This window comes from Squalius cephalus, assembly GCF_949319135.1.
Source record: "Squalius cephalus genome assembly, chromosome: 15".
Classification (NCBI taxonomy): Eukaryota; Metazoa; Chordata; class Actinopteri; order Cypriniformes; family Leuciscidae; genus Squalius; species Squalius cephalus.
This window is the reverse complement of record NC_137136.1, coordinates 2,304,695-2,320,000: the sequence shown is the minus strand read 5'-3', so window position 1 is coordinate 2,320,000 and position 15,306 is coordinate 2,304,695. Positions and strand designations below refer to the sequence as shown.

Here is a 15,306-nt window from a genome sequence, read left to right as displayed (position 1 = left end):
TATTTAATAATTTATTAGAAATTGTGACTATTATTTTATATTACATTTTATGTGTTTTATTTAATATTTATTTTGTTTCTAACTTAATGGCAGTACTGGAATTATAGTGTGTGTGTATTTTCTTGCATGCTTTTAAAATAAGTTACTTTTTAATATTCATAATATTTTATGCTTAATGTACATTTGTATTTATTTATATATTTATTTCTAACTTGCTGGCAAACATGTAGTTGTGTACGTGTCTTTGTTACTCACATGCCAATGTGTTTTTGCATATAGTGAGGTCGTCGACTGCCTTATTTACTGAAAGAAGTGTGTGTCCGGCTCTTGAAGCCTTCTCCCGCTGTTAGCAATGTCAGACGGGCGTCCAGGAGTTAGCGAAGAGCTAAACAAGGGCGATTAAAGGACGGTGTGTAAGGCCTGGTCAAACTGAGCCATAATAAATCCTATAAGGGAACATAACAATATCAGTTTTGCAATAGCATGTGTCTGAGCTTATAATGTAATGCGTTACATAAGCATAAGATGCATTACCATTGGGTTAAACAGTTGATTATTTAATTATATACAACTTAGTAATGCATGAATCAGAAGTAGGTCTGTCAATCAACTGAAAATTATAGCCAAATTAATTATATGATATGCTGATTATTTCATCATTCCAGTTTTAACCAGGCACTAAATGCGCTGAGTTAACGCTGTGAATGTTTAATTAAAGTCATTGTCATTCTTTGCGGCACAAACACGTCTCCTTTATATGTAAATTAAGCTCATTATAGATTATAGCACCTTATTCACAGACGTCTGTGCTGTTCGACTGGTGCAATTAAAGTATGCTAGATCACACTCAATCAATATTTATTGACAGATTTATTAAAGATATTAAATTACTGTTGCAGATGAAAACATTGAATAGACATAAAATTACAAATTAATGTCTTGGGTAAAAAACAAAACCAGACAAATTTATTGACACTTTTTTTCCTTAATTAATGATTGTTATGTTAATAAATGTTATGTTGTGTGTTTGTACCCTGTGTTGAAGTTGGCTGGTACAGTGTTAAAAGAGAAAAGCAACAAATATATATATATATATATATATATATATATATATATATATATATATATATATATATAACTGACCTTAACACATTTTTTTATATGATTAAAATATACTGGTGGTTATATATTTAAGACAGGCATATTATAATTGTAACCAATATATTGTCAATATAATTTAATTATCAGTATAAGTACAATTTAATTATGCAATTATTATAGTGATCAATTTAATGTAACTATTTAATTTTCAATAAATATGAAAAAATCTAATTAACAACAGTACTTGATATATTTTAAAATATATATATATATATATATATACACACACACACACTGTATGTATATGTATACCCCTTGTCAAGTAATGATGATGAAATACTGGAAAGATTATAGCTTATAATAATTATAATTATAATTATTATTAATACTGTAATTTCTTAAATTATTTTTGCTAATCTTATATCAAATTATAACAGGATCCCGTGTCTATTAACCAACATTTGTACATTTTAAATTTCTTTCTCCAATGTTTCAAAGCATCTTGGGTGTTCGTATGATCTCTCGTGTGATTTAGTAATTACCCCCCCCCCCCGACTAATTACTGACTTTTCTCCCGGATATGATGTCAATAGGCTATTGCTTGGAAATGTCTTGTCGTTATTATAGGTCTAGCTGTATGATATATCATAAACAGAAGAATGTTCCTCACCGCATGCTGATATACATGTCATCTCCATCTAATCACTCTTTTTGTGTTTGCTCTTCTGATGGTGTTCAGCTTTCTCTTTCTGCAAATTGTATAGTTGTATGGTGTATAGTGATATGACCCAGCACCCAAAATACTATCAAAACACTCCAACACAGCCTTTATTCTTCATGAAAGATGGATAAAAAAAGCGCACAGGAAACAAAAACCTTGAAAAAATTATAAACGACCCGCCAAATAGAGACTAATATCATCACATGACCTCGGTGTTCGGCGAAATATGGAAGGTCATTTGCGGGGGAATTTTTACTTTACAAATTACACATTTTTTATCCATCTTTCCGTGAGCACTTAACCTCATAAAAAAAACTTTCCTTTTCCTTTAAATCCTCGCTTATCGGGCTTATGCTACTCTGAACAATGCCTGACCTTCGTATTTTGAGCACTTCTTGCGTTGTTTTTTGCCTTTTCACGATGACTCGCTTAATTTAGTCCTAATTTGTAAGTTGCTTTGGACAAAAGCGTCTGCTAAATGACTAAATGTAAATTACAGACATGGCCGATTCGCACGGGATTAAGATCACAGACAATCTCCGCAATTATTACAAATGACTAGAGGTCACCAGGTATTGCTAATCCCGTGCGGATATAGTGCAGGCTTTCACACACCGAGAGCTGTATTTGACTGGGCTGGGTTAAAGATGGCCCTCGCTGGTTTGATGTCGACACACGTGAGCTTGTTTGCTCCTGATGGCTCTGAGTCTGGTCTGATGTTGCTAACACCTGGTCTGGGCTGGCCCTCTCCACGGGCTGGCCTGTTCTGTGTTTCCTAGAGCCAGGCATTGGCCCACTACAAAGGCACCAAACACGCCAAGAAGCTGAAATCCTTGGACGCGCCGAAAAGCCTCAAACACAAGAGTTCGCCGGTCGGCAGGGAAAACACCGACAAGGATCCTCCTAAGAGCCTTTCTCCCTCGACCGGACACACTGACGGAAAAGGTAAGAGAAGAGGCGTAACTCACTGTCACTGCTGATCATGCTTGATGAAGAAACTCCTAACTCTTAATATTAAACTGTTTAATGATGACTCAAATCTCGTGGCTTGAAGCAAAACTCGTTGTTTCTTTTTTAAAGTGAGCATTTTTGTTATTTTTTTTTATTTCAGGTTTATTTAACAGGGACAATGCACACTAATAATACATGAATAAATGTATAGTGTGCCAGAATTAGCCAAAAGGCTGCTGTCCCTGGACAGATCTTAATATGTCACACCTAAAATAAAAGGATTGAAATAGTATATACAGGTTAATATGAATTTAATGATTGGCGGATGATAAAACAGCAAAAAAACAAACAAAACAAAACAATTAAAGACTTAAGGTGCATCACATTTAGTGTTGTTCAGGTCGCAGGTACAAAATAAAGTTGTTGCAATAATTTTGTGTGCAATCTTTCAGCAAAATGATGATTTGTATCAAGAGCTGTAATTGCACAAAAAAAACAAAAAACAATGCATGTTGCAATGCATTTTTTAATACATTTTTCTAAGATTTATTGACAGTAAAATGGCAAAATAAACAGACTTAAAGGAGAACTCCGGTCAATTTTAACATTGAGCTCATTTTTTTGTACATTTGGAGTGCTGTCAATACAGAGAACAACGACAAAAATCGGTGTTGCCTACACCGAGTTATTCTATTTTTACAATTTGACTTCAATGGGGCAAGTACTAAACCTGCTTTTAGCCTCTTAACATCCTTGATGTGTCATTACAAGTGCACAGGTCATGTGAGTGATTCCTTCAGAGTGAACACGGGTGAATCTGACTGCAGTAGATGTGAAAGATATGAATAAAAATGATGTTATTTAAGCCAGCGCAAATACCTTTGTTTACATCCTGTTTTTCGGTTGAAGTCCAAAGTAGTCGATTGCAGAGTTCACACGCATAGGTTTAATACCTATGATCACGCGCGTGAACTCGGCAATCGGCAGTCAGACTCACTCGTGTTCACTCAGAAGGAATCACTCACATGTTCTGGGCACTTGTAATGACACATCAAGGATGTTAAGAGTCTAAAAGCAGGTTTAGTACTTGCCCCATTGAAGTCAACAGGGTGCAAATTTTAAAAAGAGGATAACACGGTGTAGGCAACACCGATTTTTGTCGTTGTTCTCTGTATTGACAGCACTCCAAATGTACAAAAAAATGAGCTCAATGTTAAAATTGACCGTGACTGCGATGTGATGAAATACAGTGAGTGATAAAACATAAAATAAACATCCAGAGATATTCTGCTGGCTAGCAAACCAACCAACCCTGAATAAATCATCAAAATAATGATTCGTACAGTAAAAAATCGTGCAAAATACAAAATGCATGTAAAAAAAATGCATGTAAACAAAACTAATTAAAAAAATAATAATTTACTTGCGAAATACAATGAATGTAGAACTAAAGAACAACTCATCCAAAGCTGTGCAGTCGCAAACAAACCAACCTAAATACTAACAGCCTCTTAATAATGGACAGTTTTATACTATTGACGTTTTGCTAAGCTTTTCTAAGTTACGAATCTCCAGCCACGTGAAGCTTGAATCTGAAAGGACTTTTCTATTGCACAGGAACGTCCATCAGGTGAAATTCTTGCGCCAGTTTGCCGCTGAAATGACTGAATTTTGCTCAGGAAATTGAATGGAGCAATGTTAACCGTGAGCACACCTTTACATTGAGTCAAATCTAAAGATCAGCAGCCGGTTGCATGAAACACCTGAGGTTCAGAAAACCCTGAGCAACAGTTCTGCCAGTTTTCTTACTGTAACTGACGGGGTTTCTTGCATCTGGTCCCAGAATATCAGAAACTTGAGTAACCCAGAACGGGCGAGCATCAAAACGGCGAGTTTTGCACGAGCAAACACCACTCCTAAAAATGTAAGAGTTCTGCTATTTACTGCTGTTCTGTGGTACAGAGGAAACATTCATCATATTTCCCTGGACAAGAGTTGACCTCCTCCTCTATTTCTGTCACAAAGATCTCTCTCTGAACTGGAAACAAGAAATAGGTTCCAAGAACCGGCTTAAAGGCCATAATTTCTGTCCTCTCAGTGTAATATAGTTGATATTGCACCAGCACTTCATATTCATGTGCGCCGGTGGAAAATAGCCTGACTCTCACTTCAGGTTCTGGTTTTCATTGACCTCTCCTGGTCTTGATGTTCTTCCCCAGTGCAGTGAGGTTATATATCGCTCTCGTGGTTCATTATGACTCGTACTTCTGTTTCAGATGATCCAAAGTGTGTGTGTGTGTGTGTGTGTGTGTGTGTGTGTTAGGGATCCAGGGGTTGGCTATATTCTCTGCAGGATCACAGCTGGATCAGGCGGCTGGAGTTTAATTGCACAAAATTGTGTACGCAAGCACATTGTGAGATTAGGTGCTCTCAACACATGTCTGGAACCTGTTCTGGAACCAATAATTTACTCCACTTCTTTTTTTTGTTTTGTTCTGCTTGTTTAAGCCCAGCAGTCAAGTTCAACCAATAAAAAAGTCTATTTGTACTCGAACACCTGGTGTAATCTAATTTACGGCTCTTTAAAGCAAACGTGTAGCCTGAAGTCAGGTTTGTCTTATAAAGCAAAGCCTCGTCTCGATGAGCCGGATTAAATGCCTTTGGTTAGACTCGTAGATGCAACATAAACACAAAAGATGCGCTGGGGTGTTGTGCAGTTCATAATCACATGTTTCTGTTACCAGGAGTTGTTCTTGTCAACACTTTGGGGTGAATTCACTAAACCGTTGCAACAGGTAAAAAAATACTGCACAAACAAAGGATTTAGTTGCACACAAAAAATGCATTATTTATTTATTTTTTGTGCAAAAAAATTTAGAAACACATTTTTTTAAATCCTTTTTGTTTCACTGTAATGAAGTCAAAATGACGACTCGTATACAGTAGTGGCCAAAAGTGATGTCCGGCCTTGGAAAAGTGACATCTTCACCCTTTTATTCAAATATAAGTTAACATTTATTAAACATTTTGTCAGCATATTGCGTAGTTGTGCTTGGAGTCGATTGTTTTGTTTGTGAAAATAACGCAATGAAACATGACAAATTGTGCTGACATCATTTCTGGCCAGGCTGTCATACAAACAAATTGTGAACGCATGCAAAAACAAGAGAGAACCAACAAAATATTAATAACTGATTATGTTGTAGTCAGTGTATGATTTTTTGTTTTTCTGTGCATTAAAATCAAACCTGCAGCTGCAGTATCTTCTTCTGCCAAATCATTTTATCAGATAAATACCGTGTTTTAAAGTGTTTTGTTCTTCCCTCATATTTAAAATATTAAAAAAATATATATAAAACATCATAAAGGCCACTTGTTTTGGCCACTTTTAGTAGTAAAAACAAAAAATGTATCACTTTTTCTATTAAAATCTTTTTGAATTTACTTTTATTATTTCTTTGCATACATTGTTTTTTTTTTTGATACAGCTTTGTATTTTGCTTCATTATTATCCAGTTCAAACAGGCACTAAATGTTCTAAAATAAGGATGCACTGTATTTAAATAAAGTATTTTTTTATTTTTTATTTATTTTTTTTATTTTATTTTTTTATAAACCTTTATTTAACAACAAGGCGTTACAGAATGTAAAATAACAAAGCACAGAAAAATGCTAGTAATTTTTATTCTTTCTAGTGCAAACAATGAGGCTCAATATTGATTGTGCCTTAATCATAAACCTCACAGTAAAGTACATTAGATTATGATAATGTGCATCCACTCTTTAGTACTCTAAAGATTTGGATTTGCACCAAGCCCACTGCAGGTTTTGTGTGTATACGTTTGCATCATTACCTAATTTGCATAAATGCGTTGCTAAAACAACTCGTGCACCACGTGCAAATAAATAGCGCAATCAGCAGGAGCAATTCATTTTAGTCAATTCTCCCCTTTGGATCTCCGGAATGGAAACGCAGGGATCGGTGACCTACCTCTGCCGTTATCAGGAAACTAATCGAGCCGGTGTATTGTTTGCATTAATAAGGCTTGCGAATACAGAAAGGCACCGTGACCCAGTTGAGTACGTGATCACACAGGGCCAGAAAACCTCCCGATAAATCACGGCACATCACACAGAACGCAGCACAACACCCGACCGATTCGCAGAGTTTGCGGCGAGCCGGGCGTTTGTTTGTCAAAATGCCACTCGGTAATGAATATTAATGTGCGGAGATGTCAGAGAGATGAATTGTGGGGGCGGCTGAAAGCTGCATTATCTCCAGTTTATTTGCCGCGTGTAATGAATAGCAGAAGCTCAGACACTAATAGATCGGCTTCAGAGAGCAGAAAGAAGCGCTGCAGATATACTTAATGTGTTTAATTCAAGGTTGTAGTTTTTTTTTGTCTCCCGTTAAATAACAGTCAGGATTGGGAAGTGAATAATGTGTGGGAAGAGAACATGTATGCATTTGACTGCATGTTTTGGGGTTGTTTGTTATATTCCACCTTGATGCTTCTTCATATAGTGAATCTCTTGGCTTGGGGCTTGTCTATAAACTTTAGCATGCAAATTATTTTGGACCTCGCAGTAAACACAGACTACAGGTCATACATGTCTGGGTGTATTTGAGAATAAAAGTTAAAAAAAATATTTAAATGTATTCATTCTTCACTTCACTTCAAAGCTCATTTCTACAAACATACAGTCACTATATATATATATATATATGAGGATACGATTCACACACACACTGTAAAAAATGATTTTTAAGTAAATTCCATATCAGTACTTAATTCAAGCGAGTAGAAATGAAAGCGTAAATATCAACTCAATAAAATTAAGTAAAAATTACTCAACTTTTCTGATACTGGGGTTCCCATCATGCACTGGACCTTGAATAATTAATGAGGTTCATTTTTCACTGGTTTCCAGCTGTATTTACACTGTTTTATCATTGCTTTTGTTGTCAGGATTAGTAACTTGCCATTTTGTGACATTTCAAGTAAATTTTCTGCTCAAAATGACACATTCAAACACAAAAATGATCCAACAAATGTTACCGTCATTGTGTATTGTCTACCAAGTATTGAGGTCTTTGCATTCACATGAGGCTTAACATCTGACATGATGTAGTATAAATTGCTTAGATAATCTAAGTAAAGCACATACTATAAATGACTGGTATAATTCAATATTATTGTTAGAGTGAAATGTAATGCAAAGGAAATTTAAACTAAATCGATATTAATCAAACTTTTACTAGCCAAGTTAAAATGACTTATTTTCTTTGTTACTTTCACTTAACTAGGTTAAGTAAAGTTTACTTAATTCCATATTCCAAGTAAATTTAACTTAAAGATTTCTAATTAAAGCTACTGATAAATATGTTTAGGTTTTTACTTGGCAAACTTTGTAAATTTACTAGCATTTTCTGAGTGAAAAAAACTTAGCTAGCTTTTTTCAAGTAAATTCTACTCCAAATTTTGTTCAGTGCACTCACCAAAACTGGACAATAGAGGATTGGAGAAACGTCGCCTCTTCCGATGAGTGTCGATTTCTGCTGCGATATTCAGATGGTAGAGTCAGAGTTTGGCGTGAACAACATGAAAGTATGGATCTGTCCTGTCTTATATCAGCGGATCAGGCTGCTGGTGTGTTATATGTTTTCTTGGCACACTTTGTGCCTCTTAGTACCAATTGAGCATCGATAAAACGACCTGAGTATTGTCCATCACTTTATGACCACAGTGTATCTTCTGATGGCTACTTCCAGCACAAACCTCAGTCATCTCAGACTGGTGTCTTGATCATGACAGTGAGTTCACTAAACTCAAACGGCCTCCACAGTCTCCAGATCTCGATACAGCAGGTTTGGGATGTGGAGGAACGGGAGATTCACATCATGGATGAGCAGCTGATAAATCTGCAGTAACTGCATTGTGTGTGTGTGTGTGTGTGTGTGTGTGTGTGTGTGTGTGTGTGTAAATAATTAACCTTAAGAATAATACTTTAACGTCCCCTGTATCAATAATTTTATCCCTTAAAACTCATCTTTGATCACCAAAATGACATTTAAAAGTTTTTCTCCTTGAAAAAAATGTTTTGATGCCTTAAAATAGCATGAATGTAACTCGACACCCTTGCCTCATTTAGTATGTGCGGTTCTATGAATATGCAAATGAGCCCCGCCTCCACTCACTCACTCAGCTCAGAGATCCACTGGTTGACGATCACACGTTGATCTGATTGGTTACAAGGTAGTTTGTGACGTCAGAAACACCAGCGATTTCAAAGCGTGTGTTTGAGACTGTCTTTGGTTCACTGCAGTTTTAAGGAGGAAATACTCAGCATTGCTGTCGACTTATGAATTTACACATGGTTTGTCTTAAAGCATATTAAAAACACCACATAGACATATAAACAACATTAAACACTGGATTTTCACCACAGGGGGACTTTAAAACTTTAGGAAGCAATAAAAGACATCCTGCTCTTCTGAATCTGCATGCATAAGAAGCTGCATAACTTGTTTTGTGAAGTCACTGAAAAAGTGCTTTACATTGTTATAGTTATTAGTAGTAGTAGCCTAAAATTAATAGCAGCTTTGTCGAATATTGTGTGAAATAATTACTAAGTGAAGCATTATTGAGAGCAAAAGCTAGTTTACTTCCTTTTCCCTACTGCATCTAGAAAAATCAAGGCAAGAAAACCCAGATATAGCGAGGCCACAGACTTATAATAGAAAAATGCTGCAAAAGTAAGAACTTGTCAAAGCTGAAAATAACATCTAATCAGTGAGACGGCAGCTCTGTCTGAGAGTTCGGTCACGGTGCCGTCCTGTGATCTGAGGCTCGAGATGGACAGAGAGAGAGAGAGGTGAGAAGATGAGTCAGCAGTGTGTGTGTGTGTGTGACGGAGATGCCTCCCTCTCTCTGTTCCAGTCCAGTGCCGTAGGAAATGTACCCTGATATTAGCTATTAAAGAGCGGATTGTCAGGGGAGGGACGCCTGAGCTGCACAATACAGGCAGAAGGAGAAGAGGAGACGATTCACGTGATTCCCGAGGAAGAGACCCGTGTCGAGGGACATATTCGGGCGGGATCCGTTTTCCCGGAGGACAGTAGAGAAAATTGGGTAACACTTTATTTTACAGTGTCCTTGTTACATACAGTATGTTACATGTACTTACCATAGTAATAACAGTAAATTATGCAACCAACCCTCAATCAAATCCTACCCTAACCCTATAGTAAGTACATGTAGTTAATTAATATTACTCAGTACTTAAATATATAATTACACTGTAACAATGACATCTTAAAATAAAGTGTAACCAAAAATGGCTTATGGTGAAACGCACTTGAACGGCACCAAATACGAGTCAGAAGCTCGGGATTTTCTTTAAGAGTTTGGGGCGTGTCAGTGAGAAAATTATATATATATATATATATATATATATATATATATATATATATATATATATATATATACCTCAATACTTAAAGGTATTTAGCCGTGATATTGTCAGGCTTTTCTGTTTACAACAAACTAAGCTAATTGCCTGCACAAAATATGATAGCATTGTAATATAACAATACGTAACGATAAAGTTTAAAGCGGCTTCATAAATTAATTAAAAACATAAAGCAAAACGCACCGGATGCACATTCTTTGTTCATCATTTTCTAGAAGTGTAGAGTTAAAAACCTTGCTGTATATTTGTGTAGTTAATTAAGAGATGCTGAACCGCCATCTTACTCTAATAAAACACGACTTCCCAAATCATAAATACGAACTTCCCAGGAGGACTTGAATGCATTGTAATACTTTGTGATTTTAATCCAGTCCGAATCTACCATTCCTGTTTATCTCACACAACCCACTTTGCAAACTGTTTTCCAGTCAAACTCAAACTCCTCTGAGAAATTGAGTCCTGTTCGAATGTGAATGTCCACGATTGCCAATATTGTATTATGCTAATTCTTCTCCTCATGAGTTTTTTGACCGAATGTGCACCAATCTTCCGCATGTTTTCATTTCAGTATGAAATTAATAGAGGCAAATCACAGAAACTACTAAACCCCTTTTCAGACGGTCATTGTTTCTGATGGGGACGTAAGATATTTTCAACATTTACAGGGGTTAGTCTGTGATTTTCTTGCCGTTCGAATCCAAAAGGTCTCTGTTTTTTTCATCACCCACGTACAAATATGGACTCTGCTATATTTAGAGAGATTTTTAGAACTATATATTTATCTTTATAGTTATCATCCTTGGTCCTTCAGTCTGTGAAAGAGCAGTGTACATTTCTTTGGGGAAGAGAGAACTTCAGTCATCAGAAAACCTGATGTGTTTTTCTCAGCGTCTTCACTCAGCCTTTCACTGGCACCGGACTGGAAAAAACTCTTACAAACACACAATTACAGTCAGAGCTGGTGATGATGCTGCGGAAAAAACACAGATCCACACATTTTCTTTTTATATTTTTGAAAGAAGTCTCTTCTGCTCAACAAGGCTGCATTTATGTGATCAAAAATGCAGTAAAAACAGCAATATTGTGAAATATTATTACAATTTATAACAGCTGTTTTATATGTGAATGTATGTTAAAATGTAATTTATTCCTGTGATCAAAGCTGAATTTTCAGCATCATTACTCCAGTCTTCAGTGTCACATGATCCTTCAGAAATCATTCTGATATGAGGATTTGATGCTCAAGAAATATTTATGATTATTATCAATGTTGGAAACCATTGTGCTGATTCAGATTTTCTGGAGGGAAACAGAGATGCATTTCATCAGGATTTTTGATGGATGGATGGATAGATGGCTAAATGGATGGATGGATGGATGGATGGATGGATGGATGGATGGATGAATAAATGGATGTATTGATGGATGGATGGATGGATGAATTGATGGATGGATGGATGGATGGATGGATGGATGGATGAATAAATGGATGTATTGATGGATGGATGGATGGATGGATGGATGAATAAATGGATGTATTGATGGATGGATGGATGGATGGATGAATAAATGGATGTATTGATGGATGGATGGATGGATGGATAAATGGATGGATTGATGGATAAATGGATGGATGGATTGGATGGATGGATGAATAAATGGATGGATGGATGGATGGATGGATGGATGGATGGATAAGTGGATGGATTGAAGGATAAATGGATGGATGGATGGATAGATGGCTAAATGGATGGATGGATGGATGAATAAATGGATGGATGGATGGATGGATAATAAATGAATAGATAGATAGATAGATAGATAGATAGATAGATAGATAGATAGATAGATAGATAGATAGATAGATAGATAGAAGGATAAATGGATGGATGGATGGATGGATGGATAGATGGATAAATGGATGGATTGATGGATAAATGGATGTATTGATGGATGGATGGATGGATAAATGGATGGATGGACAATAAATGGATGGATGGATGGATGGATGGATAGATAGATAGATGGATAAATAGATGGATGGATGGATAAATGGATGGATGGATGGATGGATGGATGGATGGATGGATGGATAAATGGATGGATGGACAATAAATGGATGGATGGATGGATGGATAGATAGATAGATGGATAAATAGATGGATGGATGGATAAATGGATGGATGGATGGATGGATGGATGGCTAAATGGATGAATGGATGGATGGATTAATAAATGGATGTATTGATGGATGGATGGATGGATGGATGGATGAATGCAGCATTCATTTAAAAACAACAATGAAACCTTCACTTTATTTGATCAAAGCTGAGGCTTCATGTGACAAACTTGTGTGAAAGTATCAGTTTTCACTGAAGTTCAGCCTCAGAGATTAAACCTGTCTCTCTGTCCTATCCGGCCGTGACCACTTTGAGCGGAAGGACATTTTGTTGATTGCACCATAAAACTTCATGTGCCCAAAATCCCAATCGTACATGAAACATCAAATAACTTGAGATTGTCTGTGACTCCGAGTGTCGAGTCACACACCAGGTGTGTGTTCAGTGTGGACAGATAAATTGCTTGTCATGAGAAACCTGTGGTGTCGCGTTGCTTTGGACGCAGCGGCACAAATGACCTCCTTCAATAGTGTTTCACAACGGCTATCACTCCGTATAAAATATGGGAAATTTCTAAACGAGATATTTAGGGCAATTAATAAAAAAACATAGGTCTGACAGGAATGTGTGGCCCTCGGGGACTGATTTCACAAGTCAGTGTGATTCATAATGGGGCGTAATCATTATAATTAGAGGGCTTAATCCAGCATCATGGTGAAAATGTAATCAGAACTCGAGGGAACTTTCTGATTAGTTGGTATAATAACGAGGGTAGAAGGATTATTGAGACGTGAGCTTATTACTGCCTGTAATTAAAGAGCAGAGATTGCCAGAGCGTTCAGCTATATCAGGAAGAGTGATAGAATGATGCTTTGAACGGCATGATGTAGGACCTCTTTTGGTTATAAGTCATTCTTCACTGGGTTACACACACACACACACACACACACACACAAACTGCCGTTCAAAAGTTTGGGATCGGTAAGATTTTTTTTTTTTTTTTTAAAGAAGTCTCTTATGTTCACCAAGGCTGCATTTATTTGATAAAAAAAAAAAAAAAAAATTGTGAAATATTATTATAATTTAAAATAGCTGTTTTCTATGTTAATATATAGTAAAGTGTAATTTATTCCTGTGATCAAAGCTGCATTTTCAGCATCATTACTCCAGTCTTCAGTGTCACATGATCTTTCAGAAATCACTCTGATATGATGATTTGATGCTCAAGAAACATTTATGATTATTATCAGTGTTGAAAACAGTTGTGTGCATTTTTTTTTCAGGATTCTTTGATGAATAGAAAGTTTAAAAGAACAGCATTTATCTGAAATAGAAAGCTTTTGCAACATTAAACACTACCGTTCAAAAGTTTGGGGTCAGTAAGAATTTCAAAAAGAAATCAATAGTTTTATTCAGCAAGGACGGATTAAATTGATCAAAAGGACATTTATAATCTTACAAAAGATTCTATTTCAAATAAATGAAATAGAACTTTCTATTCATCAAAGAATCCTGAAAAATAATAATAGTAATTGTCCACAACTGTTTTCAACATTGATGATAATAATGAATGTTTTTTTAGCCTTTGTGAGCGGAAGAGACTTCTTTTAAAACCATTACAAATCTTACCGATCCCAAACTTTTGAAAGGCAGTGTATATGCATTATTTTATGCAATGCCATTCAGGAGTTAAAGGATTAGTTCACTTTCAAAAAAATGTTTGCTGATAATTTACTCACCCCGATGTCATCCAAGATATCCATGTCTTTCCTTCTTCAGTTGAAAAGAAATGAAGGTTTTTGAGGAAAACATTCCAGGATTTTTCTACACAGAATGGAATTCAGTGGCAACCAACTATACCAATGTTCAAAGAAGGTTCAAATGTCCGTCTCAATGCAGCTTCAAAGTCTCGACACGATCCCAGTCGAGAAATGAGGGTCTTATCTCGCAAAACCATCGGTCATTTTCTAAAAAAAAAAAATATATATATATACTTTTTAACCACAAATGCCCGTCTTGTACCATCTCTGAGATGCGCCACGCATTACGTCATCACGTTGGAAAGGTCACAAAAAAAAAAAAATAATGATAATAATAAATTAAAACAAAGATGTCGGACGATTTTGAAGTTGGAGGAGAAAATGAGATGAAATTTTTCGCCCTTCCCTCCAAATATATATATATATATATATATATATATATATATATATATATATATTTATTTTTTTTTTTTTAGAAAATGACGAGAGATAAGACTCTTATTTCTCGACTGGGATCGTGTCGAGACTTTGAAGCTGCATTGAGACGGACATTTGAACCTTCTTTGAACATTGGTATAGTTGGTTGCCATTGAAGTCCATTCTGTGTAGAAAAATCCTGGAATGTTTTCCTCAAAAACCTTCATTTCTTTTCGACTGAAGAAAGAAAGACATGGATATCTTGGATGACATCGGGGTGAGTAAATTATCAGCAAAACATTTTCTGAAAGTGAACTAATCCTTTAAGCGTGTCCAGAAGTGTCACAGAATGATTATTGACATGAAAATGAACTACGTGGAATGAGGAAGCTGTTCTGTCACCGGGAGAGAGCCGAGTGATCAAGGTCATTAATGAGGGACCATTGATCTCTTGGTCTTTTTCCTTGGTCCATGGTCTATCTGTGTCTCTTTCTCCTTGTTTTGGCGCACAGGTCAGCGCACCGGGGCTGTAGATCATCCCCACACTGACAGCCAATCAAAGCCGTCTGTACTCTCTCAAATTACACTTTAATGACTTATTTTCACACACAAATGGTGCTCAGATTGATCACACATCGTAGTTTGGGTTGTGTTGGACTTCCAGTGGAGTCGGCCGGTTGAGATCCGGGATTCAGGAAAACGAGGCTAATGCTCAGGTCAGCGCCTCATTTACTCTTTATCTGTCTTTCAAGGTGAATCTCCA

General features: G+C 36.3%; 2 protein-coding genes across 3 annotated transcripts in view; one reads left to right on the top strand and one right to left on the bottom strand.

The window, feature by feature from the left end:
• Nucleotides 1–15,306, bottom strand: part of LOC307172230 (m-AAA protease-interacting protein 1, mitochondrial) — a 101,633-nt gene that overhangs the window by 22,543 nt on the left and 63,784 nt on the right. The window lies entirely within an intron of this gene.
• The window catches only part of znf385d (zinc finger protein 385D), an 80,704-nt gene that overhangs the window by 46,787 nt on the left and 18,611 nt on the right, over nucleotides 1–15,306 (top strand). For both annotated transcript variants that reach the window (XM_079894400.1, XM_079894401.1), the window contains exon 4: nucleotides 2,602–2,767. In XM_079894400.1, the coding sequence (XP_079750526.1) occupies nucleotides 2,602–2,767 (166 nt within the window). The remainder of the gene's footprint in view (nucleotides 1–2,601; nucleotides 2,768–15,306) is intronic.